Source organism: Lathamus discolor, chromosome 14, assembly GCF_037157495.1.
Source record: "Lathamus discolor isolate bLatDis1 chromosome 14, bLatDis1.hap1, whole genome shotgun sequence".
In the NCBI taxonomy this organism is placed as follows: Eukaryota; Metazoa; Chordata; class Aves; order Psittaciformes; family Psittacidae; genus Lathamus; species Lathamus discolor.
The window spans coordinates 6,248,196-6,275,185 of record NC_088897.1 but is presented as its reverse complement, the minus strand read 5'-3'; the positions used below and the strand labels follow the sequence as shown (position 1 = coordinate 6,275,185).

Below are 26,990 nucleotides of genomic sequence, written 5' to 3'. Positions count from 1 at the left end.
AGGTGATCACCTCTTGTATAAGTTGATGGGGCTCCATAGCAGCTCTGGGATGTCAGGGGCTCTGCTCTTGTGCAGGGAAGTAGTGGCAATGGTGGGTTTGGTGGGTTGGTACTGAAACATGGGTGATTCCTGATTTTCCTCTCTTATTTACTACCTTATTCTGCCTCTCTGAGTCTGTGTTAATGTTATGTTTGGTGTTTTCAGCTCTACTTGGGTTTACTGCATTTAACAGCTTCCTGGGCAAAGCACCTTCCTACGTGGCTTATTTGATGCTATTTAGATGAATTTGTTGAGCTTATGGCTTGGGTTTGTTTCATTAAAGTTTGGGTTGTACTTTTCCATCTGGCTGCCTAGTAGAAACAGTGTCCAAAATCAGTATTTCAGTCACTTCCTCTCTGTTTTTTGCAGACTGGTTTTTGCATTCTGTAAGTTAATCGAATGATGAGAAGCAGGTTACTTAAGCAAATGCAGTGGCCCCTGTCACACTTCATATGTCCTAGTAAACACATAAAACCGAACATGATCAACACTTTCCAGTAACTACAGATGCAGTGGACAAATCAGCCTTACTACCCACTGAGGAAGAGGTTGATGAGGTCTTCTCAGGACAGCTCCTCCAGTCCCACTGCTACCAAAGTGAAATGTGGTAACACCTCCGTCCACCGTGAAATACTGCATCTTCTGCCACGTCCCTGACCCAGCATAGTATTGAAACTGGTATTTAATGAACTGTAGTCAGAGCCATGTCACCCGTACAAAGCAGGAACATCATCTGCTCTGTTTATAGAGAGTGAAATGAGTTGTGATATCTTGCTGCTGGTAGCGAGTCATTATGGACCTCCTTGAGCAAGTGCAGAGGAGGCCATGGAGAAGTTGCAAGGGCTGGAGCCCCTCTGCTCTGGAGCCAGGCTGAGAGAGCTGGGCTGGGGCAGCCTGGAGAAGACTCCTTAAGGGGAGACATTAGAGCAGCTCCAGTGCCTAAAGAGGCCGACAAGAAACCGGGAGAGGGACTTTGGACAAGGGATGTAGGGACAGGACAAGGGGAATGGCTTTAACCTGCCCGAGGGGAGACTGAGATGAGCTCTTAGGCAGAAGTTTTTCCCTGTGAGGGTGCTGAGGCGCTGGCACAGGGTGCCCAGAGAAGCTGTGGCTGCCCCATCCCTGGCAGTGCTCAAGGCCAGGTTGGACACAGGGGCTTGGAGTAACCTGCTGTAGTGGAAGGTGTCCTTGCCTGTGGCAGGGGTTTGGATCTGGGTGAGTTTTGAGGTTCCTTCCAACCCAAACCAGTCTGTAAATCTGTGATGAGCACACGATGTGCTCACTGTGGGTCTCCAGGTTGGTGAGCACCGGACCCCGGAGCACATGGAGCTGCACATGCATCCTGTGCACTGACTCGGGTGGCTGTGCTGCCAGAGGCTTTTGGGGATGAGCTTGCAGAGAGGAAAGGTGTCACTTGGCCTTTCCGTGGTGTCGTTGCCTGGCTGCTTTAATGGCTTTGGGATGTGGAAAATGGAAGTGTAAATACCAGTGACGTGCAGGTGGCCTCGCCTGCGCCTGCCCACTCTGCGCTGCCAGGGGGCAAGTACATGTCCAAAGAAGGAGCACATCTGGGCTTTTCTTCCTTCTTATTTATTTCACAGGCAAGAAACAGAGGTGGTAATAAAGGAAAAAAATATGTCAGCTGCTTATTAGATCAGCAGCAGTTGTTTTGAGCCCTAGCTCCTCCATGCCAATTGATGTAGTAAGCTTTGTTTTGGGGGTGCTTTTCTGATGCAAAGGGCGATCTGATCGGAAAATGGTATTTTGCTGCAATAATATTCTGCAAGCAACTTGCACTGGTCTCTCTGAGGTAACATGGTGTTGATTCATGCACAAACTTACCCCCTCTCCCTGGTGTCTAGTTTTCATTCCATGTAAGCTGTGATTATTCAGTGAAAAAGAAACATTGGTCTATGAAGCTAAACATCAAAATGCAGAACCCTCAGTGTCCCCACTGTTTGCAGTGTGTTTGCTCAGGGTTATTTTCATGGCACACACAATTGAGGTTATTGAGGAGAGCAAAATGAATAGTATTTGTTATTCAGTTCATTTTGGGTTTTCAGCGCTGTCATTGTCTCACAGCAGTGGAGCCTGGGGATTCAGAGGGGGTGAGGTTAGGAATTTATTACATGGTGTCTGGAGCTGTACAGAAACAGCTCCCAGAGGTCTTGCTGAAGGGGAAGGGAAGGGGAAAAAACTGTATGGATGAGCCAGGAGTGGGTGGACAGAGTAGAACACGTGGGGATGGAGATATGAAGTGACTTGCCTACAGCACCAGGGCACTGACTGCGAGAGCAGCAGTGCCGGGATTTGTGCTTGGGACTGCTGGACTGCATTTAACCTCTAAGCAGAGTGTGTAGGTTTCTGCTGGGACCTCCACTGTGTCGTTACTGGCTGGATCTGCATCTGAGGTCAGGTTCCTTGTGCTGGGTAGTTTTAACTGGGATTATGCATTTGTAAATCTGGATCTGGATCTGACCTGTTTGTTTCTGTAATTTGCCAAACCAAAATCCAAAGTCCAGAAAAACTTAGAGAAGCTTATGCCTTCATTCCAGAGTCTGCACCTGGTTTTATGGACTGTTAGTACATTAAGGTTTCTTTGAAACAGTTAATAATTTGTATTAAATGGTTAAGCTGCACATTTTTAACTACTTAATAGACTAGAAGCAAATGGAATGGAACTGGGATTATTCTTAAAAAGATTTCCATTTTCTCTGTACATGGTCACCTTGATCTCTGGTGTATATGTTAGACCGTCCGTACTTTACAAAGCTGTGGGGCTCTTGACTTCTGCTCTAGAGATGGAGGCAGCACCCCACAGATGCATAGGGTCCATGCTTTGCATCTCCAAAGTCTTGGGCTAGTGCCCAGTCTGCTCTGTCAGCCTCCATTTCAAGTCCAGGAGAATAAAATCTGGGTTTAGAGCAGGAGAAAGGGAACAAAAGAGACCAGAAAACTCAAAGTATCTGGAGAAATCGTGTGATAAAAGAGATTTGAGTTAATTTGAAGACCTCAGGTTGTTGCCACGTGGGGAAATCAGCAGTGCTGGTCACCAGCATCTGAGCTAGTTGCTGAGGCGCATGCAGTGTGTTGTCCTTGAAAATCTCTGTGACTCCTGCAGTGGAAATTGATGCAGTTGGTGTATCTAAAACACAGCACAGTACCACCCTGTGAAGCAGTGTGGGAAGCCCAGGAGGTTGGCTGGAATAGCAGTGTGGGAACCCCAGTGGGCTCATCTCATTCATTGTGCTGGAATCTGTGCTAACTGCATACGAACCAGAATGTGGACCCGGCTCTCTCTGCCTCTAAGCCAAACCTCTGTCCTCCCCCGCTATCTCTTTGCAGAGCTTCCTTCCTCGGAACACTTGAGCGTGGCTGATGCGACATGGCTTGCCCTCAACGTGGTGTCTGGTGGAGGTGGCTTCTCCGGCTCCCAGCCCATCGGAGTGACCAAAATTGCCAAGTCAGTAATAGCACCACTAGCTGACCAAAACATCTCAGTGTTCATGCTCTCCACCTATCAGACGGACTTCATCCTGGTAAGAGGACATGAGAGGATCAGGCAGAGTTACCTGCCACCAGATGAAAGTTCAATTGAGCAGTTTTAATGACATTTCTGGGAGCAAGTTGTTTGAGGAGCAGCAGAAGTACTAAAGTTGGGTTTCCCCAGAGCTCTGTGCTATGTAGTTAGGCTCTCTGGCATCTCAGGAGCTATTCCCATGGGATGATGACCCTGCAGTCTTCAAGGCCAGGCTGGACAGAGCCTTGGGTGACGTGATCTAGTGTGAGGTGTCCCTGCCCATGGCAGGGGGTTGGAACTGAATGAGCCTTAAGGTCCCTTCGAACACAAATCATTCTGTGGTTCTATGATTATATTATTCTAGGATTAAAAGCACTGTGATGCTTAATACTATTGATACATCTCCGGGTATGCTTCTCTAGAGACCCATCCAGGTGGTGTTTATCCTTACACCCTTACTGGCTCAAGCAGGAGTGATGTGTCCACTTTTCTGTGCCCTGAGAGCACATAACGTCCACTGCAGTGTATTCTCACTTCTGGTGCACACCACCATGAGATAATCCTGTTGTCAACTTCAGGTACGTGAGCGAGACCTGCCCTTCGTGATGCACACACTGGCTGCTGAGTTCACCATCCTCAGAGTAGTGAATGGGGAGACAGTGGCTGCTGATGACCTTGGGATAACAAATGGATTTGTCAAACCAAAACTAGGTAAGGACCAGCATGGGCTCAGCTTGACAGGGAGTTGGTCTCCATGACACATGGGGGTGAAAGTCTGCCTCCTACTTCCCTTCAACATTTTGATGAGTGATTTTCCTGTTGTAAGACTATCTTAGTACACACCTGAGTCTGTCCAAGTTCAACCAAGGATTTGAGTAGGTGCTTAACTTTCTGAGCAGTGTTGATGAGCTTTGCTTGAATTTGAGCCTTGTAATGCTGGTTTCACATCTCTAGAGGAGACGTGCCTTTAACCTTTCTACAGGTTAAAGTAAAATTCATTTTAATTGCAAAACTAACATTATGTGTAACCCATATTTCCATGTTTCTTTATTTCAGTTGAAAATGGCTTATATAAAAGCTTGTTTTAAGTATTGCAGTGATGTACAGAGAATATTATTCAACTTTCACACTTAAGTACCAGTCAGGATCAAGGCTACAATGAACCCAGGTCTGTACAGAGCGTAAGGATGTTTCCAGTCTAGAGCAACAAGCATCAGGCAAAGGACACAGTCAGGAAAAGGAACTACTTAAATCTATATGTTTACCTACACACCTGCCTGTGGTTTTATGCCCATAACCAAACAAAGCAGAGCTCAGTTATTATGAAGTGCCAGTCAGCCTCATCACTCTAGAGCTATAAATCATCTTGTTTAAGAAAATGAGCCTGGTGCAAAATGTGTGAAGGGTGCAGCGAAACACATTGGTAATGCACAGGTATGCAATGTGCTGTGTTGTTCTATTCAGTAGCTGCATGCCTAAATACTGGCTGCTTTTCAGCCCATGGCTGCAGTGTGTTTACCAAGCTGCTGCATGGCATCTGGTTTTGAATTTTTGTAGATATTACAGCAAAATAGTCCCCCAAAAAGGAGGGAGACGAGAGTGTACTGCCAGAAATGCCTTCCATAGCTCTGTCTTTTAAATGGTAGAAACCTGAGTTTATTTCTACCTTTCAGTTTGTGTTGGCAACTCCTTTAGCTTACCCTTATCAGATGTGGATGCATCTGATGGCCTTAGAGCCCCTATGAGCAGGGAGCTGACCTGTGCCCCATGCAGGATGATATTACCCTATACCCCAGGGAGACCACCATAGGAACAGGTTATCCCCAGGCTCCTCAGTCCCTGTCTGAGAGCCAGGAGGCCTTCAGCAAATAAGAACTTCCTTACAGATGCTGTCAGCTTTCTCTGCCCCCACTGCTGGTGCATGGATAATGTCTGGTGGAATTTGAACCTGCTGCAGATGTGGCTTCATAGCTGTGTGTGTCTCTGTGTGTCTCTTTCAGTTCAGAGGCCTGTCATTCATCCCCTTTCCAGTCCAAGTAATATGTTCTGCGTCACCAGCCTGGATCCAGATACCCTTCCCACTGTTGCTACACTACTAATGGATGTCATGTTTTACTCCAATGGGTAGGTCCTAGCAGGGAGACAGGCTCCTGAGGGAGGTGTTTGGAGGCACAAATGCACATTGCTCCACCAGGATGCCCAGGGATCTGCTGTGGCCTTATGCTGTGGTAGTTCTTAGCTCCTAGGGAGGGAGGTTTCACAGGCTCAAGAAGGTTGTCCTGAGAGATGGAAGCCAAATAAGACACTGAAGGTGCCCAAAGACATCTGCTGGCTTTGGAAAGCTGAGTCTTTTCAGATTTAAGCTAAGAGCAGCAATGTGATCAATGTGCTATATATCCACGTATGACCAGGGGATGCACAGCTGCCTGGGCTGCTGCCCACTGGGGCATGTGGCTCCTGGTCCACAGCCTCCTGTGAGAGGACCTTGGGGCAGGGATGGGAGAGTTTTGTCAATTGTGGGGACTGGCATTGTGTTACTCAGCAAAATCCATGTGACAGGACACACTGTCACTTCCCCAAGTCAGTGTATGAACATTCCTGGTGTCACTGGCTATATATCTGCTTTAAAAAGCTGCTTTTGCTCTTCTAGCCACAGTTAATGCTGTTGTCTTCTGTTTCTTCAGAGTAAAAGAATCAGTGGTGGGCAACGAAGACTCGGGACACATTCGTTTTTTCTCCTTTTCTCTCATCGAGGGTTACATCTCCTTGGTAATGGATGTCCAGACACAGCAGAGGTGAGCTTTGGTCTTACGGTCTCATTGACCCCAGAAAAGCACCTGGGAGGTTTTCAAAGGAGCAGGAAGCATCTTAAGCTCTTCCGTGTTAATTCTTGGGAGCCTCATTGCATGGGTGTGATGTGCCTCCTGTACATTCTGTGTCACTTTTCTGAGTGAGGTCTGGCGTGTTCTAGCTGCTGAATTTTGGGCTTATCTATCCAAGCACTCAGTGAAATGACAAGCCACTATAATGTAGAGTTATCTCAGTTTTGAAAGAGAAACACTGGAGCAAAGTGATTTTGATATTTTATTCCATTGTTCATTAGTTGTACTTTTAAGAGCAAACCCAAGAAAATCTGGTATTTGTGGTTGAATATTTACTGCTAAAGGCCAAAAGCAGGGTGGAGATGTCAGCGATGCTGTCCTCCCACTTTGCTTTTACACATGGCTGGGCTCAGAGTCTCCTTGTGATGATAATGTACTGAGTCACCCCTGTGCAGCCAGAGCCCAGGACTCATTTGTCTGGCAGGGAAAAAATCAGCTTGGGAGCAAAGATCAGCCTGTGTCTGTGTGTGTACTTCTGCAGCTTCACATCACAGAAGTCTCTGAGGTCTGGAGGCTAGGCGAGATGCTGCACTGAGATGCAGTGCATAAATTCACTCTTGACACACAGTGCAGTGGTTGGGTTTGATTCTTGCCTGCCCTAGGGACTTGTTTTGCAAACTATTAATTGCCCTCTTGAAAATTTCTTTGACCTTAATAGGAGTAAAGCTCCGTCTGCCTTCAAGAGAGGCCAGACAGAGTGGCAGCCTGCAGCCTGGTGCTTGGAGAACTCTGTCACAGACTGCCTGCTTAACCCTGGGCAAGTCTCTTAGCTAGTGCTCTTCTTAACCCTGCTAAGAAATGGGATCTCATCAGGGATCAAACAGGGATGGTATGCAAAAAGGCACTGGTGATGCTGAGACACAAAAACAGTGGTCACCATTCACATTCCTAAGAGAGTAGGTGTGAAAACATACTCTGTCCCTAGGTATTTCTAAATGCAGCTCAAGTCAAGCCTTCAGATTAACAGTCTCAACCTTTGTAAAGCTGGAGCATGGCCTGTTTCTTAGAGATCTTTTTCTGTGCCTCTCTGGGTGCTTCTGCACACCTCCAGCATCAGATGCTGATGGACCACAGGACGTCTGGAGGGGCAGGCAGGTGCATCTGTCCCTCTTGCCTTGAGTTTTCTCAGTTTCACTAAGCTGCTGCTGCTGCTGTTGGCTTCCAGCAATGCAGGGATACAGGAAGAGCAGCATCCCCTCAGGCAGAATTTGACACACTGCTGTGTTTTAATTACCATGTTTGGTATTTCTTTTCCTTTTACAGATTTCCTAATAATTTGTTGTTTACAAGTGCATCTGGCGAGCTCTGGAAGATGGTGCGGATTGGTGGGCAGCCTCTTGGCTTTGGTAGGTAGACATTTGGGGGATCAGTTGGTGCACAGGTAGTCATTTGCCTCAGGGCCTTCAGGGATGATGGAAAAATCCATCTGAGGCTGAGGCTTTTTAAGAGCATCTTAACATGACTTTGCAAGCTGAGATTTCAAACAGGAGGAGTCTGACTCCTACCTAATAAGTCAGACTTCTAAATATACTTTGGAAAGTGCTACATGCTTGACAGCTCCATCTAAATTACATTCATCTGCTGGACTTGGGAAGTAGCTGCAGCTGCGTCTCTGTTTAAAGAGAAAAAGTGGACAAAAAGATGGCATGGGAATGCATTGCAGGTTACAGAAATCAGTGGGCAGAAGGCACTGTCATGCTCCAGTGTGTTCCTTGGGCAGCTCTGGCTTTAGGAGATGTAGTACAGATTTATAGCAGTCCAAGTGGGAGTCCTATTCATAGACCTGTTTCACATCCAGTGCTGCAAACATTTTCTCTACTCAAAAGAATATTGGACCTAAGTAGCACAGAGCAAATGCTTTAAGCCTGCAGAAGTGTCCTTGTTATATTTATGTCCCTTGTCATTTTAAGGAGTCCAATGTGAGTATTGCTACAATGCCTGATGTTCAGGAAACACTAGGTCTCCTTTCTCGTGGTCTCTGAAGCAGTTACAAAATACAGGCTTCAAGAACATGTCTGAAAAATGCTTGGCCAAGTTTTATATTTAATTGGAGCTTCTACACCGGCCAACTGAAAGGTGCAAGGAGGAAGTTCTCATGCACCTTCTCTTCATGCATCTTAGATGCAAAATATGAAGAAATGGCATGTTGTTATGTCACCTATGGGACATCAGGACACCCACCAGTCCCCGAAGTATGCAGTGTTTAAACATGTTAGCTTACAATCAAGCTGAAATGTTCCATTTGGATCAGTGAAACTCAGATGTCATGTGGAAAAAATGTACCATTGATCTGCAATGAGCAGGGCAGATCTAATTGGTGTGAAGTCCTGTCTGTGGTGGTGTACAGCCTAGGAACCATGTGTCCAGGCCAACCAGCAGGTCAGCATCTCTTCTCTCAGAGACGTAGGGCAAAGCATTTCATAGCAATTAATTAAAGAGAAAAGTGGAGGTTAAGGTATATGAGACTGGGTTTGGTGCCTCCTTCCTAAACATTATTGGTGTCCCTGCCCACGGCAGGAGGGGTTGGAACTAGATGATCTTAAGGTCCTTTCCAACCCTAACTATTATATGATTTTATGATTATTAATTACCTTTCTTTGGACCTTTGAAAAATCATTGCAGTCCTAATGTTTGTGCCTCTGGGGGACTTTCATTTCTCTGTAACAAAAAGAAGGCAATAAAATTAAATGTGCATTGTATCATGGTGGCCCAAAGAGCCTGATTCTGTGAGAAACAGCACATAAAATCAGAGATCCTTTCTGGCTGGCGTTTGTGAAGACAAACTCCTCCATATATAGGCGTAGAGCTGGTGAGACCCAAGAGTTCTGCGAGATACTCAGGTGCCATTTACACAGTGATTGATTTTTATCTCCTCCACAGATGAATGTGGAATTGTTGCTCAGATTTCTGAGCCTTTGGCCGCAGCTGACATCCCAGCCTACTACATCAGTACTTTTAAGTTTGATCACGCATTGGTGAGTATCAAGACAGCTTCTTTGGAATAGGGGAGATCTTTACCCTGTGAGAAAATTCACGATGAGAACATCATTTCCCGTCTGGAGAGCTTATTGGAGTGCCTTTGCCCTCACATAGCTCAGCAAACACCTCTCCTCAGCCTCCTGGCTGTCACTGCCCTGGGTCAGAGGCTTCTGAACCAAGGCCAGCCCTACCTCAAGGCAGAGCCATGCTAGGGAGTGTCATAGTGTCATTCTTGCAAAAGGCTGGTCTCAGTCCTTAAAGACATACAGCACTGGAGACCTCCTGACCTCCCTGAGCACTCTCTACCACTGTACCACTATCTTTTATTATAAACAGACACAGAATCACAGAATCCCAAGGGTTGGAAGGGACCTAAAAAGATCATCTAGTCCAACCCCCCTGCAAGAGCAGGGTAACCTACAGTACATCACACAGGAACTTGTCCAGGCGGGCCTTGAATATCTCCAGTGTAGGAGACTCCACAACCCCCCTAGGCAGCCTGTTCCAGTGCTCTGTCACTCTTACAGTAAAGAAGTTCTTCCTGATGTTAACGTGGAACTTCCTATGTTCCAGTTTACACCCATTGCCCCTTGTCCTATCACTGGATATCACTGAAAAAAGCCTAGCTCCATCATCCTGACACCTACCCTTCACATATTTGTAAACATTGATGAGGTCACCCCTCAGTCTCCTCTTTTGCAAGCTAAAGAGACCCAGCTCCCTCAGCCTCTCCTCATAAGGGAGATGTTCCACTCCCTTAATCATCTTTGTGGCTCTGCGCTGGACTCCTTCAAGCAATTCCCTGTCCTTCTTGAACAGAGGGGCCCAGAACTGGACGCAATATTCCAGATGCGGCCTCACCAAGGCTGAGTAGAGGGGGAGGAGAACCTCTCTTGACCTACTAACCACTCCCTTTCTAATGCACCCTAAGATGCCATTTGCCTTCTTGGCCACAAGAGCACATTGCTGGCTCATGGTCATCCTCCTATCCACCAGGACCCCCAGGTCCCTTTCCCCTTCACTACTTTCCAGCAGGTCAACCCCCAACCTGTACTGGTACATAGGGTTGTTCTTCCCCAGATGCAAGACTCTACACTTGCCCTTGTTAAATTTCATCAAGTTTCTCCCCGCCCAACTCTCCAGCCTGTCCAGGTCTCGCTGAATGGCAGCACAGTCCTCTGGTGTGTCAGCCACTCCTCCCAGTTTTGTGTCATCAGCAAACTTGCTGAGGGTGCACTCAGTTCCCTCATCCAGGTCATTGATGAAAATATTAAACAGCACCGGTCCCAGCACCGACCCCTGAGGAACTCCACTAGTCACAGACCTCCAGCTAGATTCTGCGCCATTGACCACAACTCTCTGCCTTCTTCCTTTCAACCAGTTCTCGATCCACCTCACTACTTGATCGTCAAGCCCACACTTCCTCAGCTTATCTATGAGGATGCTGTGGGAGACAGTATCAAATGCCTTACTGAAATCGAGAAAAACCACATCTACCGCTCTACCATCATCCCTCCACCTAGTCACTTCCTCATAGAAGGCTATAAGGTTGGTCATACATGACTTCCCCCTCATAAAACCATGTTGGCTGTTCTTAATGACCCCCTCATCCTTGATATGCCTAGTGATGGAGTCAAGAATAAGTTGTTCCATCATCTTTCCAGGGATGGAGGTAAGGCTGACCGGTCTATAATTACCCGGGTCCTCCTTCTTGCCCTTCTTATAGATTGGTGTGACCTTTGCCATCCGCCAATCCTCAGGCACCTCGCCCATTTCCCACGACTTACCAAAGATGATGGAGAGTGGCCTAGCAATGACCTCCGCCAGCTCCCTCAGCACCCGTGGGTGCATTCCATCCGGACCCATCGATTTACAGATGTCCAGTTTGCATAGCTGACACAAGCCCTCTTCTTTTCCTGCATATGTAGTCAGAGGCTCCAGGCTCTCAGGTGGGTGCTTTTGTGTGGGGGGACTTTCTGGAGAGTCTCCCAATAGCAAACCCCTGCCTTCATCTCACAAAGGTTAGGGCCTGCATGGCCCTAACCTTTGTGTTTTGAGACCCATCTGATGAGCTCAGCTGATCTTGCCTCATCCTCCTCGTGGGCCTTTGATAAATAGCAATAATTGTCAGCACCTCAAGGGGAGGCGATTTTGAAGCAGAGAAGGATGTTGCTGTGTTTGTTCTTTTGAATGCCCACAAGCAGTTGCAGCACAGTCATCAGCCTGAGGGTCTTGCCATTCATACAGGGCTCTCTTCTCCTTTATCCTGGTGGATATTTTACCATCTAAGCCTATCTCTGCTCTTCCTTTGGCTGTATAGGACACCCTCAAAAATGAGGCAGTTCCCTGGAAAGGGAAAAATGCTAGGTCTGTAGCCACAAACAGGATGGCATTTGACGTGGAGCCCATTCCCTTAGTCCTGAGGGAGGGAGTCAGTAGTCCATGTGCTAACAAAGCCAGCAACACAGAGCTGCTTTGTGCTTTTGAGGGTTTTTTCCTAAATTTGCACTTCATTGCATTTTGCTTCTCCTTTTATGGCTGTGCATTCACTGCTCAGGCCTTCCTTTTGACCTGTAGAAGCCTCAGTGAGTTCAAGGCGGGTTTTATTCAGCTAATCACTTTGGTTTTTCACAGTTGGTGTGAACCATTTGCAGACTATAGGTCATGTGTGTAAAGAGTAAAAGTAAATATTATTCCAGATAGCAAAGGTCGAAGTGTTATATATGTTTGTCATCTTTTCTCGAATATTAACTGTGCCGATAAGATAAGCTAATAAAACACCATTTTAAAATCAATACTGTTAGCTTTGCCTCGCATTCCTACCTGTTGTTGTGGCCCCAGGTGCATGCTTCCTGCCCAGAGCACAAGGTGCAGAGCGCTTCCAGTTGTCAAGCAGTATCTGGAGAGCTAAGCCCTGTTGGTTCAAACAGATATTTCGCTTAACAACTTGTGCCCTGCAATTGTGATGACTCTGCAGGCAGCTCCGCCTTTGAAAAGTGGCTCATCCTGCTACATTGAGCCCAGCAGATGCCTGTCTCCCAGCAGCTGGCAGGGTATTATTTGGGTGATGCACTGAGGTCTGCAGCTCTTCCTTACTCAAATCAGTATTTTAGCATTTTCCTTGCTACTTGCTGTTTTATTTTTGTATGGTTTTGAAAGCCTTTTCATCTGGACAGTGCCGTTCAAGCTGTCAAATCTTTCCTCCATGTGAAAGGTACATTTCAAGCCCTCCTTTGCTTGACTTTGCTCCAGGCATGATTCCTAGGCTGTGTGCATGCTGGCTGTAGATTAGGTTTGTTGGCCAAGAGCCTGACCTAGATTTTGTCTTGTTTTCCCTAACTTTGCCACCAAAACACCTTGACTCCTAGTGACATTTGTCAAGGTCTGAGTGTATCTTGAATCCTTTCTCTACATCCTCCCTTTCTTTAAGATTGTTCAGTATTTATTACCAAAAATTTAGAGTACTTTATAAAAGCTTTTCTTCTGTTTGCCCTTTTTTTTTTTTTTTTGTTTTGTTTTCCTGTGCATCTTAAGGTGGGTTTTGTTTCTTAATCTTTATTTGACCTGGATGTTAATACTCAGGTCTTCCTGCAGTGCTGTAGCTGTAGAATTTTGACTTGGAAATCACAGCCTATGCTTGAGAAGAAATACCCTTGGAAGACAGTGGTGGGATGGGAACTTCCAGGTCTCTGGTGTGTCCTCTCTGTGCCATCAGGTCGGGGTGGAGAGAGCTGTGGTTTCCAGCTCCCTCTAGAGAGAGCAAGTGAGAAGAGTCCCTTTTCCAGGTGCTCTTCTCTCTGCCTCATGCTCAAAGGTATCTTGCTCTTCTTCACCAGCATTTTGCATCTAACGAGGCTGAAGTAATGTCTGGGACTTAGTTCGGAGCTTTACTTTTCACTTTGTGGTAGATGCTTTGATCTACCCTCTAGCTGACAAGGGAACATCTTGCACCAGCTGCACTGGGATAGGGACCTTTTCTAAGGGGCAGAGAGGGTAGGACTTCTCCACTGGTGACCAATTAGGATGTGTCCTAACAATCAGAACTGTTCACACATCTGTCCTGGAGAAAATCCAGTCCAGATATTGGTGGTATGATCAGTACCATTTCCTTAGCATTAAGGGAGTCAAGCATTTTGCAGTGAATGATCGATCAGGCCATTGCGTGAAAGTGAGGAGATGGGTCCATGCAGGTCAAAGCCAGTTGGCCAGAACTGGCCAGTTCTGCTTACTCCTGCTTCTGCACTGCACTGAAGGGGAGCACAAGGGAGACCCACTTATCATCCACTGGGGCTGGCCAAGAAAATGTGGTTTGCAAAAGCGATTCCTGTGTCTTATTATCTTCTGGAGAGTCAAAGAGTCATATGGCTTCTTCATTGAAGTGTTCGGTGTACTGGGAAAATAATGGAGGGGAGGCAGTGGAGAGTCCTGTCTCAGTGTCTCTTCCCTGCTGTGGTGGAAGTTTGCTGAGTTTTTCTTCCTAACGCAGAAGAATTTGCTGTATGGTGGTTTTAAGATTATTTCCTTCCTTTCCCGGCTGACTTGTGTTCACACATCATCAGTTACCTGCTCCTATTCCATCTTTCCACTGGAAAAAAAGAGCATTTTTCTTGTTATTTTCTCATGGGTTTTCCCCCCATTTCTGTTAAAAGCCTTGCAGAAAATCGCAGTCCAGTTGTATTTCCACTGTCTGAGCCCTGGAGGGTGTCCAGTGAATCCAGGTATTGTACTCCTGGCCAAGGACTCAGATACCTCACAGAGGTTCCTTCATCTTAACGTGAATTATTTTGGCTTCTTGCGGCAGCTCACAGGCTGTTTATTTTTCCCTCAGCCCCCTTTCCACTTTCCAAGAGCTGTTCACTGCCTGTTCCCTGATTGCCATCTTTGGGTTTATATAATGTCAGATGCCTCTTTTCTGTCTGATATAACTTTGATTGTGATTCCTTTATACCAGTGACACTTGCTCTGACATCTTTTGTATCTTGTGTTGAAAGAGTTTTTTCTTGCAGTAAGTGTGAAAAGACTAATAATTTTGTATATGGACTTCTATGATTAAGTCTATCATAAGACTGGGTAAAAGAGCTCAGGTGCTACACCGCACCAAATAGAACCCCCCACCACAAGCAGGTGGGCAGCTCTCTTCTTTTGATGGACATGTTCTACTGTCACCACACTTACGGGTCCCAAACCTGTAGGATGCCTCAGAGAGCGTCATGGAGCCCTTAGGCATCAGCATGGACACCTTGCATGAGGGAGCTCCTGTCATACAAATGCTTTATGAGCAAAAGGAAAGGAAAGGAGGAGAGAGGAGAAGGAAATGAAAACCCCCAAACAGTTGCCTCCCCACCAGTACCCACCATGCAGACAGCAAACCAGCCAGATCGCACTTAGAGTGTTTGCTCCTAGGGGTACCATGGGTTAATGCTTTTGAACCAGAGGGTGTCTCGTGCAGGTGGAGTCCTTTCTCAGTGGGGTTCAGGTGTACAAGAGCAACATACCTGGCTCCCTGGGACTCTTCTGCCTCATCTCTTGCCCCTTTCTGTGTCATCCTTGCCTGGCTTTTGCTGGAGCATGACTTTTCTTTCTGGTTTCTTGCAGGTACCTGAAGAAAATATAAACGGTGTGGTCAATGCACTCCAAGTCAGTCAAGCTGAAAAGCATTAGAAATCTTCTGAGCTGGTTCCAGATGCTTTTTATTATTATTATAATTATTATTATTATTATAATTATTATTATTATTCTTTTTTTCTCACAGTATTTCTTGAAAAATCTGATTCCAGAGAGTGACATGAAAAGAGACTGTGGAAGGTTGAGCAGAAACAGCTCCAATAAGCCTTGGTTTTAATTATTATTATTGTTATTTTATTAAATTTATGGATGAGGGGCAGGAGGAAGGGGAGGTGAGACACTTTCCTGATGGTCGTCTCCAGGGTGAGGTGTAACCTGCCCATGTTCTCGGGGTGGAAGGAGCTGCCTGGGGACACAATCTCCCCCCGTGGGTACTCTCCTCAGCTGGGATGGACAAGCCCTTACTCAGAGAGAGCCCCGAGAACCCTAAACCCAACGACATATGGAATTAAACAGAAAAGATGTTGCATAGTGCTGGCTTGTCTCCTCGCATCAGACTTCCTGAGGACTGTTCCTCATTGCCTGTGTTGAGATAGGTATGGGAATTGGGTTCTGTTTCCCCTGACAAAACTGTTTGGCGCTGGAAAAGGGGAAAGTATCCAGTTGTTTGGATTTTCCCCTTTTCCCTGTCTCCCTGCAGTCAAAGTCGGGCTGCTTCAGGAAAGCCTGGGCAGGGGGAACATTGCTCTGACCCACCTTCAGGTGGGGACACCGAGACTTCTGTCTGTATTGAAACGTAGCCATTTTAGCTCAGATTTCCCCCAGTGTCCTCCTGCCGTGTCCTCTGCTCCAGGACAGCTGCTGTCCCCTCATCCTCACATCAGAGCCATCCCCTTGTCCCCCAGGGCCAGCAAGACGAGGATGGCATCTTCCATCCTGTCTCCTCAGGCTTTTTCCCATCCACGTTGTACACGGGCACATGAAGGATTGCCTGGGGTCCCTGGGGTATCTCTTACACATCCTGGGCCACCTCAGCCAAGAGGTGCAGCAGGTTGTCCTCACCAGGGCCAGGAAGGTGCCCAAGCCCTGCTGGGACTCTCCATCACCACCTCTTCATCAGCTCCTTCATCACCAGGATGGGGTCTTCACTCCCAGGGGTTCTCTTCTTTGAAAACAGAATGATGCTAAAAGTGCGTAAAATCCAAGTCATTTCCCTCTGGTCCTGTCAGGGGAAGGTGATGTGGGCTTTACAGTGGGGCAGCAGGAGGGTGTTTGCTCCTGGCTTGCACCAAAGCTGTGGGCCAGCAGGAGCCAGGCCTTGGGCCCATGGTGGCACCCACCTCTGAATGGCACCCACAGCCACAAACAACACCATGGAGGACAGCAGGGACTGTTGCTGGGAGAGCAGCATCACCCAAGTTGTAGGTACCAGTGGTCTGCATCATGCTGTGACCATACAGTGAGGGGTGGTGGAAAGGAGAAATCATCTGCAGAGGTCTCTGCTTTCACAATTAGGAGCCCAAGTGTATCTGGCGTTTCTAGAATTCTTCCCATTTCTTTTTTGACATGAAGAAATTGAAAGTCTTGCAGTTCTAATGAGAGCTTTCCAGCTTTGCCTAGGAGACAGCCTCCAGCATGGTTTTCCTGAGGCGGTGTCTTGCAGATTTGAGCTAGGGTTTTGCATTGATCTGGAGGCGGTAAGCAAGCACCTGAGACCATGCCACAGGCGTGGTTTATACTGGTGTGTAGGTCATGCAGACAGGTTTATACTGGTGTGTAGGACATGCAGATTCACACACTGGCTCACAGCTTGGGGTTTAGTTGTGCATTCATGGTGCTGGAGGGCTGAGCTTAACAGTGGTTTCTGGTGCTGCTGAACCCAGATACTGAGTTTCAGATCTGATTTTTCATTGGTAGAATGCTCAGTTCCCTGCAGCTCGGCAGGGAATTGAGCATCCACAGGAAAAAGCATAGGTGACTTTCCTCCATAGGCCCCAATTTAGAGCATCCCTGCTGAGGAACACTTACTTGGGCACATGTTTAATACTGTGCTGAATTGTATGTTTTGCTGTTCCTTTACATAGGTTTTTGGTCTTGCCCCATGATATTCGCTCCGGATTTCTGGAGTAAAGGTTTATTTCAGGTGAGGCACCACGCGTCTCTGGATGTTTGCTCAGAAAGATGCTTTGCTCTCCCACCACATGCCATAAGGATGCAAGGGTTCCTCCTCAGGGTGGCAGGTTGGGGTGTTCGTGGGACTGTGCAGGAGAGGAGATACCAGCACATGGGCTGGTGTACAGCTGCTGAGTGGCCAGCCAAACTTTCTGGTTGGCTGAGTTAAGCCTGAGCTTTCCTTGTGTGCATGGACAGTGTCACCAGGACAGGATGTTCTTCATGCTCTGGGTTTTACAACCATTGGGAAATGATGATTTAACCACTTCCCACATCAGAGGGAGGGCACCGTGCGTTGCTCTGCTTGTGCTAGTGCTGCTTTCTAAAGATCATATGTACGATAAGGAATTACTTGAAATAAGCAAAAACTTTACTGAGCCTTAAGAGAAAGTGGGAAAAAAATAGTTTTTAATTTTTATATTCTTTGGGACCTTGCACTCAGGCTCTTCCAGAGGCAGAATTTTTAGTTTAAATTTTTCACTTTTTATCCCAGGGGAGTCAGGCTTATGGTTGTGAAATCTGCAGAAGTCTTTGGGGTGGATCAGAACTCCGTAATGCAGGTTGATGTCCCAGCCTGGAAATGTCACAAGATGTAAAATGCCATTGAGGAACTCTCTGTCTCTGCCATCATGCTCACCTTCACCTTTCGATTTCCTCTCTTGTTTTGTCCTGAGAACGCAGAAGCTTATTTCAGACAACTTGGGGTAGTTTGATGCTTTCCCTTTAGTTTTCCCCACGTCACTTTGCTGGTGGGAGATAACTCCGAATTTAGCCAGAATTGGATGAACCTGGAAACAGAGCCTTGGGGACTGGCAATCAAGTGTGCAGTCAGGATGGGTGCAAATGTCCGCAGTGGTGTGGCTTGTGAGATCTTGGCTGGATAAGGCAGAAAGGGGTCCGTAGGAGCTTTGTTGAAAACAATAGTGATGATAATAGTACACCACCACATGCTGCATGAACCACAGCAGTGGCTTTTCAAGCTGCTCAACAGCTCATGCTCTCCTAGCACCTCCTGGCCTTTGGGGTGGGGAAAAATAGAAGGATCTTTTCTTTTTTCTTTAAATGCCTTATGATAATAACGTCTCTGAGCATCCCTGGCATTGTGCTGTTTCACACTGTGTGGATGAAAGGAGCATGTCTCAGTGGGACACCCTTTGGCTGGGCTTTGAAGGCCCCAGTTACCCATCAGCAACCCCCCTGCCTCGAGCATCCTGCTTGGCTCTGCGGGAGCATCCCTGGCCATGGCTGCTGCTCATCAGGGATCACCTGAACCCTCCCGGTTCCTCTCGTTGCACAAAACTCACCAAACAGTGAAATGCAACCAGCGTTGCCAGCCCTGCAAGGAGGGGTGGGCAGGGAAGGAGAACGTGAGCCCTCCTGTGCCCTCCTTGCTTCTCTGAGGCCTTTGTTTTCTTAGGAACTTCATCCTTTCTCACTTTGTGTGTGTTACTACGTAGGGTTTTGTCTTTTTTCCCCCACCCCAATTAGATTTTGGCTGCAAATTCCTTTCTACTGTGCAAGTGTGGGCATATGTTCATATAATTGTATAGTGTTTACATAGAAATACGTAGTGTGTCTTGTACACATGTATAAATACCTGTGTTCTGTGTCCGTATGGCTGTATACTGTACAGAGCATATATACTTGAGCAATATAGGTTAATATATACTGGGTGAGTACATGTGTGTATACTCCAGGCACACTCTCGGTGTGTGTATATATGTAGTAAGTGCTGTATAGACACATGTATTCACCATATATTTTTAATTCAAGTATATAGGCAATATGAATACTTAGTTACGCTCTCGGGATTTCTCTACGTGTTTTTAGCAAAGAGCAGCAGAGAAGCTGACCTAGAGCAAAGCTGTGGTTCCTCTGCTTGATCCACAGCACTGGGTTCTCTGCCTGCTTCAGGAACACCCTGTTCCTCTTCAGTTTGGTTGCCTCAAGCACACAGACTATAGAAAAGAAGTTGTTCTTGAGATAAGTCTTTTAGTTGCTGCTCTAAATTGCTTCAGTCTGTAAGTGGTGATGGTTCATTGCAAAGCGCCTGCCTAGACCCTGGCTGGGGGTTTGTACTGGAGCTTCCAGTTCCCATCAGCACTAAACCAGTGCCAGGGCTGGGTCCGGCACTTCCTGAGCCTCCTGCATGTGAAGGACTTCGGGGTGGCCTGGGCTTGTCTCCGGGTTTCCTCCAGAGTGGTTCATGGTGACCTTTGCCAGCATCTCCATGGGAGGCTGTAGGGCTTCCTGCGGGGTTTCCTGGCAGATGTGCTGGCTGGTGGCTCGGTGGCCAGAGGGCTAATGCAGAGCTCTTATGTGGGTTGGGAAACTTGCCTTGATTGGCCTGTGAGGAGCATAAATGGGTTATTTTTAAATAGATGGAAATGTTGGAGCATCTTTTAAAGCAGGAGAGGCTGTTGCAACCTGGTTGTGGGAAGTGTGTGGTCTTCGCATTGCATCATCAGTTTCCTGCTGATCAGGAACACTGTTGTGGTCCAGGTGGGGAAAGGCTTTTACCCAAACCATCCCCTAATTTGATACTTCAGTTATCCTTCACCAGATGCAATGAGGGTGCTCCCTTGCAGCTGACCTTGTGGCACTTCCAGGTCGCTGATTTCCAGTCCGCCCCATCAGTGCATCCTGGCAGAGGATTGTGCAGTTTGCTGTTTCTGTTCAGACATTGAAGTCAGTTGGGTTTGCAGTGATAGAGTTTTTAAATGCTGTGCTTCAAGTGGCATGTATCAACCTCTCTTGCACAGGGAGGTGTTCATGGAAGCATCTGGGTTTCCTGGAGCACAGAGATGGTGGCACCTGCAGTGGGTGACATTAGTATTAAGACTTATTTAATGCAATGCCATTTATAAAGAGCATTCATAACATAAATATCATGCTGCTGCCTCTGAATGTATTTTTAACTCCAAGCTCAGTGTTACCGTTCCCAAGGGCACAGGTAGGGAATGCTGTCGGTCAGAGATGAATCAACCCTCGCCTCTAACAAAATGCTTGTTGGTGTCAGACCCTGCTTGAGGGGTTGCACATGGCACCGAGCAGTGATTTACTCTTTTCAGATGTGCCATGCAGAGCTGGAGTGGGGATTCTCAGAACTGATGCTTGAAGGGGAGTGTTACTGGAAGGTCATGGTTGCTTTAGCCAAGAAGAGCATCCAGCAGAAGTTTATCAGGTTTAATTTTTCTAAAGCACAAGATTCTGTCCTGCGGATGCTGGGAGGGAAGCAAGGAATGCAGAGGAGGTTACTCAGGCTCCAGCACAGCTCCATGAGCACCTTGATGCTTGTGATGCTCTCAGCAGCAGGCAGACACCTGAGGGAGGCAAGGCACAAAGCAGCTCTGCTCAGAGGCTGCATTTGCAGGGGCTGGATTGACCATCTCTGGGCGTGAGCTCCCAACACGTTCCCCCACCAGCTGCCCTGCACAGGGTCCTGTTGTCTCCAGTGAGGGTTCAACAGTGTGACTGGCACAGCTGTATGGGGCATTGGAGCCTACATTGCATGTGTTTGATCAGTTTGGCTCTGAAAAAAACTGTTTTTTAATTACCTTTGCTGTACAATGCTTGTATTTCCTCCCATTACAGAGGTGTGAGCTGGTGGAGCCGTCACGGTGAACAGGCCGTGGCCTCGGTGTGTGCTGACCCACAGCAGCCACACTGTTGGCCCTGGAATCTCTGTTTCCATGGACATCCCTGTGTCTGTCTGCGCAGTTTCCCACACGTCTCCGTGATGCAGCAGTGAGGGCTCTTGCAGAGGCCCTGTTAGTGCACAGGCATGGAAAGGGCAGGGGAAAGGCAGGGATTGCTGCAGTGCCCAGCGATGTGTGGTTTTTAATTTGCAGATATAAATGTATGTGGGTTTGCTCGTTGTTGTTACGAACACAAAAGCGTTTCCATTCTTTTCCCTCTTTGAATCAAACAGACCTCCGCGCCCTGCCCAGTGACCCCTTGGGGATGCCTTTGTCCCTGTAGCACCATCCCAGCAAGGGTGGCACCAGCCTTCCCAAGCCCCCAGTATTCAGAAGGCCTTCTGATGCTTGCCTTTGGGGGAAAGACTCTGGATATCCCTGGGTGTTTGGAGGTAAAGGCGGTGTCTGGCACTGAGGCCAGGGGGGTTGGTCACATGAGGGGATTTCTGCTCCATGTACCTTCACTTGCTGTTGGAGAGCATCGGGGCTTTCCGACTCTCTTCTTCAGAGGGCAATGACTTGAGTAGAGGGTGCTGTGTCCTGTGTTGCTGCAGTCAGTGCTCAGTGAGAGCAAATGTTCTGTCTTGGCACTGCATAATTGTCATTTTCTGTTAATGACAAGGGAGAAATGGTTCGTTCAGCCCCACCCTGAGCCCTGGCTGCTGGCTCCTGAGCAGAGTCACAGCAGCATTCGCTGATGGGCAAGAAATCATTTTCTGACGAGGATTTCTTCCCTCTCTGTTACTATGACTATTGTGGCATCTCCAGTAAGCAGCTTAAGGCATCTCACTTACCTGTTCCAGTCCTGCCTGCAAGTGTTGGATTGGATTAAACTTTTATTACCTGCTGGAGGGTAAAATCCAGTCATCCTTTGCCAAATAGTGTTTGCATTTCATAGTGTGTGCTGGGTGTGTTTACATTGGCCGAGATGTGCAGATCTGCCTCCAGATTCAGATACCTTCCCCCCATGAGCACATCTGTCTGTCTGTACCCTGCGTGTGCTCTATGTGGCAGGGGCCAGCATTATCCCTCGGGCGTCCTGGCAGCACTGAGCTGGTACAGGAACACTCTGTGCACATTCCCAGTGAGGGTTCAGCACCTTCCCAGGACACTGTGAGGGAAACACTTGACTGTGAATCTTGAGTTAATGCTGCTGTCTTCAGTCTCCTGTTCCCCATCCCTCGCCTCCTGCGTTATTTAATCTTAGTGAAGCACAGCTCAGATGCAGTACCAGCTCTGGTTAGCATGGGGCAAGGGGAAGAACTGGGCTTTACAGCACAGGATGTGCACTGGAGGCTGAGCAGCAAATCCTGGCTGTAGCAGCCATAGCCCCTGCAGAAGCTCTGGTGAGATGGAGCAATGCACAGACCCTGTTTTAAGCAGGGTCTTTAAGCAGGGGAAGTAAATGAAGTATGGATCAAAACAAAGTATATTCTAATTTTAGAGTATGAATTTTAGGGTTCCGTACCTCTTTGGAACACATATAGCCAAGATATCCCTTTCTTTGTCTCTCTAGACAGCACCAGCCATTTCTCCTTAAGGTTGGGAAGATAATTTGTATACCTAGGACTGAATGTGACCTTGTAATTGCAGATTACATGCAATAGCTTCTCTCTGCTCTGTAACTCCCTTGTAGAGATTGCCCGTGCCGCTGCCTGCCCTGGGTTTGGTGAGAACCCAACCATGGGGGAGCAGCACGAACCCCACTCAATTCATCCCAATGAAAGCCCAGAACTTCCACAGCTCCTGCCCTGGCTCCCCGGCTGGGTGCAAGTGGTGCTGTGGTTGCAAACCAGCCACTGAATTCCCTGGGCTTCCTTGGGGTTCTTGTTTTCACCCTTTTTTAGCTTCCTGCAGGATTCTGTAGGTGACGCGTGAGGGGGTTCGATGGACAGAGCTGCCCAGCAGGAATCTGGGAGCACTCAAACTGGGAAGTATCAGGAGCACTTTGCTCCCCTCCGCCCTAGCTCTGTCCTCTGCCTGTGCCGTAGGAGAGCTGATGTGCTGCCGAGTGTCCCTCTATAGGCAGACCCTGTGGTTTTACTGGTGTCCTCCCAACCCTAGAAGATGATGCCAAAACCCAGGGCTCCTTTCGTCCTTCATTTAGGGGCCTGGTTGGTTTTTACTCCCCGTGTAGCTGTGGCAGAGGCTGTGTCTCTTGCACATCTGGACAGGTGCCATCAGGGGCTGGCTGTGTTTCGGGGTCCCCCTGCACTGCCCAGCTTCCTGCTGCTATCTCAGCATCTTGGGGGTTTGAAACCAGCTTCCTGCAGTTGCAGTAATAAGTGTTTGCTTTTTCCCAAAGGATTCCCAGCAGCTCTTTGTGTAACTTGAATCCCATGGTTTTCCAGGTACCCAATTCCCTGGCCCTTGCAGGAATGCCACTGGAAGCACCCCGCTTGCCGGGTGGCTGTGAGCATTAGTGCTGCTTCAGCCACTGGAAGAGGAGTTGAACCCTGTTTGCAGAATTGTTCCCATCAGCTGAAAGGGAACTTCCCTTCTGCTGAAGGACACCAGTGGTCTCCTGTTGGGTTTGTGGTCAGTGGGAAGAACAAAAAGAGCATTTGCCATGTTGGAAGCTGAAGGAAGGGGCGAGGGGGGTGTGTTGTAGGGCAAAGAGAACTTCCCCCCTCCCGCCCCCCCCAGCCTTTTGTTGTAGTTGTTTCTTGTAAAATAATGTCCAGGCCAGCCCTGTGAATTTTATTCCCTTTAAGGACGCTGCAGTTACCGGACCCTGGACCTGTTCTTGACGTGGTGACTGGGTTTGAGCCTCCCCTTGTCTCTCAGGGGGAGTTTGTGTCGGTGCTGTTCAGCAGGGGCTGGCCCTGCGCTGGCGCGGGCAGGACTGTGCTGGGTTGGGACGTTCAGGGTAAAGAAGGATGGCTCTGCACTAGGAGCACCCAGTTTTCCTTTGGCCGTTAGGAGCAGACGTTGTCTGCCCCAGCTCGGTGACCTCAGCCTTGCTTTAGATTTGTCATAGAACTAAACAGTGAATTCTGCCCTCATCTCCAGGCCCTGCCCCCCGGGGTCCCCTCTCCCACCTCGAGCCGCGCTCAGTGCTTCCTTCCTCGGGGATTTTATTTGCTCTGCATCTGTGAACGGCTCCGATAGCGCAGGGGGAACAGAGGAGCACATCAGGGTCCCTGGGGCAGGGACTGGGGGGCTTTTGCAGCTCCCCAGAGGCACTGGAAGAAACTTTTCCAGGGTTCCTGGTGGTGCTGGAGCCGGGGCTGCCCTTCACTTCTCACCTGAAAACCTCGCTGCAACTGCTGCTAGAAATACTCGTGCTAATCCCATAGCCATTGATAATAAGGGTGTGAGAGCCACATCTGAGGGCTGTCAGTGATGAGGGGCCTGGTAATACAGGGGTGGTGGCACTTTCCTGCCTCTTGCCACTCTCAGTGTCCCATCAGTGTGGTCCTGTCCCCACCGCCTGTGGCTGGGTTGCTCCTCCCATCATCCCTCCCCTGCATGTGAGCTGCAGGCTTGGATCTGGGGCTTACAAGACACGAAGTTGTTTTGGCACCGTAGCACCCGTGTTTTCTGCCTCCTCTTCCTCTGTGCTGCCTCTGCAGCCGCAGGGATGCCGGTGGGATCACTCGTCCTGCAGTGAGATGGCCACGGCTCCTGGGACAGGCAGGGGAGAAGGAGGCTGCCAGGCAGTGACTCACAGCAGGATCCAGATTTGGATGCTCTGATTCAGCCTCTGGAAGAGCCTGTCCCTCCCTCTCCATTAACTCCCCAGGTAGCCCGCTCTCCCCTTGTTTCCACTGAAATTAGGGGGGATGAGCTCTGTGTGGTGAACACTGACCCATGCCAGTGGGTGCTGGCGCTGCTGGGATGTGGGGTCTCCTCGGTGCCACAGTGCCCTGGAAACACGTTCAGGATCCACAGCCCCAGCTTGCAGATGTGTCCTGCTATGGCCCCATGGCACAGCACTGGCTCACCCCGGCTCTCTCCTGCTTTTTGGGCACCACAAGGCACCCGGGAGGTTAATTTGGAGGGAGCTTAGGGACAGACTGTGGTTCTGCTGGGCCAAAACACAATCACCCTGTGGGGTCACAGTGTGGGTTTACACTGGAACTCCACCACGCTGGGCACATACGGAGCTGGGTGGGTGCTGTCAGCCCTTCCATGGCCGTGATGCATCGCTGCTTTATCAGTGTCCCAACTGCTTGAACGATACTGAGCATTTCTCTTTCTCCCTTTCGGACATAAGAAGGAGCCCAGTTTTTCCTCACATGCCCAGGATGGCCGTAGCATCCCTAGCACTGCCAAGAGGGCAGAGAGGCTCCTGGTGCAGCGTCTGCCCAGCTCAGACCAGGGTCTGCCCCTCTGCTCCCCTTGGAAGGGCCGTGCTGGGCAGTGCGGGGAGGAAGCACAAACCCATAGGGCCTTCTTAAAAGAAGTTATTTTATGTCTCATTTTCTGTGTAAGTAAAGCCCCGCTTCTGGCCTCAGGCACCAACCAAATGGGCTGAGGTCGGGCTGTGGATGCAGCAGCCCTGGGCACCCTGACCTGCGGCCTCCTCCCTGCTCCCCTCTCAGACACCCCACAGGAGCCTTTCCTCTGGGGGCAGCAAAAATGTGTATTTTTCCCTTTAATTACCAGACTAATGCAAAACTGCTGGGGGGGCTGGGGGGTCAGCCTGTGCTGCACCCCCTGCGCTGGGATGCGGCTGAGGGAAGGCTGCACTCAGTGGGATGTAGGGGACACCATCGGTGGCCTTTGTGCTGGCCTCTGGGAGAGGGGAATGTTCCACCATGGAGCAGAGGGAGCGGTGGAAGCAGCTGAGGACCGTGCTCTGGGCACTGAGAAGTGGATGCTTTGCTTTCCCAGCGAGTGCACACGCTTCTTTTCTTTGCTGGTCTTACGCTGAAAAGCTGAGATTTATGTACTGTATGAAAAAAAATACCAGAAAAAGAAAGAAAAAATCCTAATGTTCCAAAATAAAGGACAGTATATTTTGTACTTTGTAAAGTGTTAATTAAAATGAAAAAGAATAAAAAGTGAAACATACGCTGTCTGCTTTTGTACTGATCAAACTGATGAAAATAAAGCAGAGCTTGGCATTGTCTATAAGATGTAGCTCTTATTCTTTCAACCTACAACCACCCTGGGCCTCACTCCCAGCAGTGCCCTTTGCCTATATACACCTGTTAAGGGAGCTCAGCCAAGGCTCTCTGGTGTCCTGGACGTGCCTCTGAGTGTGTTTCACCCCTGGCGATGGTACCCACCATCACCTTCATCCTGCAGGTGTTCTCTGGGAGCCTCCAAACCTGCCCCATCCTGTTCCCTTAAAATAAGAACTCAGTGGGATACGCGGGATCCCGGGATACTGGCCTGGCCTCAATAAGCTGTGCAGTGCCATGGCCATAAGCTTCTCAGTAAGGAGGAGCTGAAGAACCTGCTGAATTGTGCCAGAAAAAGCAGAGAAATGAGATGGATCATCACCCCTATCACAACACACACAGTTAGAGCAATTCACATGGGTTTTTAAAGGGAAGCAGCTCATTTACATGAACTATAGTCACGTATCTTCAGTGTAGTGTAACCTACTTTTGACTCTTCTGGTCAAGTGTAAGAGTGCTCAGGCAGGAATTCAGTGTGGGACTGCTAATCCAGAATGCAGCTTTAGTGCAGAGCATTGCTTCCAGGGTTTAATCCATTAAACAAACACAAACCAACACCTGAACTGCCAACAAGATCACACTGCCTGCAGCTACCTGCAAAACAAGTGATGTCCTAGGGTAAAAACGCAAGATTTAGGCTGTTAAACCCCAAAGACACTGCATGCACTGGGACATTCTTTACCTGCCCAAACGCATACCCTTGTGCAGGAGGTGCTGGGGTTGCAATGGGGGGGGGGGGGATGATACAGCCCCTTCCAGAAACGCTACAAAACCCAGATTCTGATGAGTCATGACAAAGTACCATTATTTCAGGAGCAGTTTGAATGCTTCAGGCTCCTTATTGCTTCTCTGAGTCATTTGTTTTTCAAAGGATCCTGTTGACAAAAGGCACATAATGCAGCAGGTGCCTAAACTAAGCTCTGTTTATGGGCTTGCTCATGGTTTACCCCCTTGCTGTGCAGGGGCTGTGGGAGCTGTGTCGGGGCCAGTTCTCCTGCAGGGA

At 48.4% G+C, this 26,990-nt stretch overlaps 1 protein-coding gene across 3 annotated transcripts in view; it reads left to right on the top strand.

Annotated features, from left to right (window-relative positions):
- CASTOR2 (cytosolic arginine sensor for mTORC1 subunit 2) overlaps positions 1 to 25,937 on the top strand; it is a 160,093-nt gene extending 134,156 nt beyond the window's left edge. For all 3 annotated transcript variants that reach the window (XM_065695024.1, XM_065695022.1, XM_065695023.1), the window contains 7 exons: positions 3,385 to 3,578; positions 4,138 to 4,270; positions 5,560 to 5,683; positions 6,244 to 6,354; positions 7,705 to 7,787; positions 9,322 to 9,416; positions 15,016 to 25,937. In XM_065695024.1, the coding sequence (XP_065551096.1) occupies positions 3,385 to 3,578; positions 4,138 to 4,270; positions 5,560 to 5,683; positions 6,244 to 6,354; positions 7,705 to 7,787; positions 9,322 to 9,416; positions 15,016 to 15,081 (806 nt within the window). In that variant the 3' untranslated portion in view covers positions 15,082 to 25,937. The remainder of the gene's footprint in view (positions 1 to 3,384; positions 3,579 to 4,137; positions 4,271 to 5,559; positions 5,684 to 6,243; positions 6,355 to 7,704; positions 7,788 to 9,321; positions 9,417 to 15,015) is intronic.
- Positions 25,938 to 26,990: the final 1,053 nt, after the last annotated feature.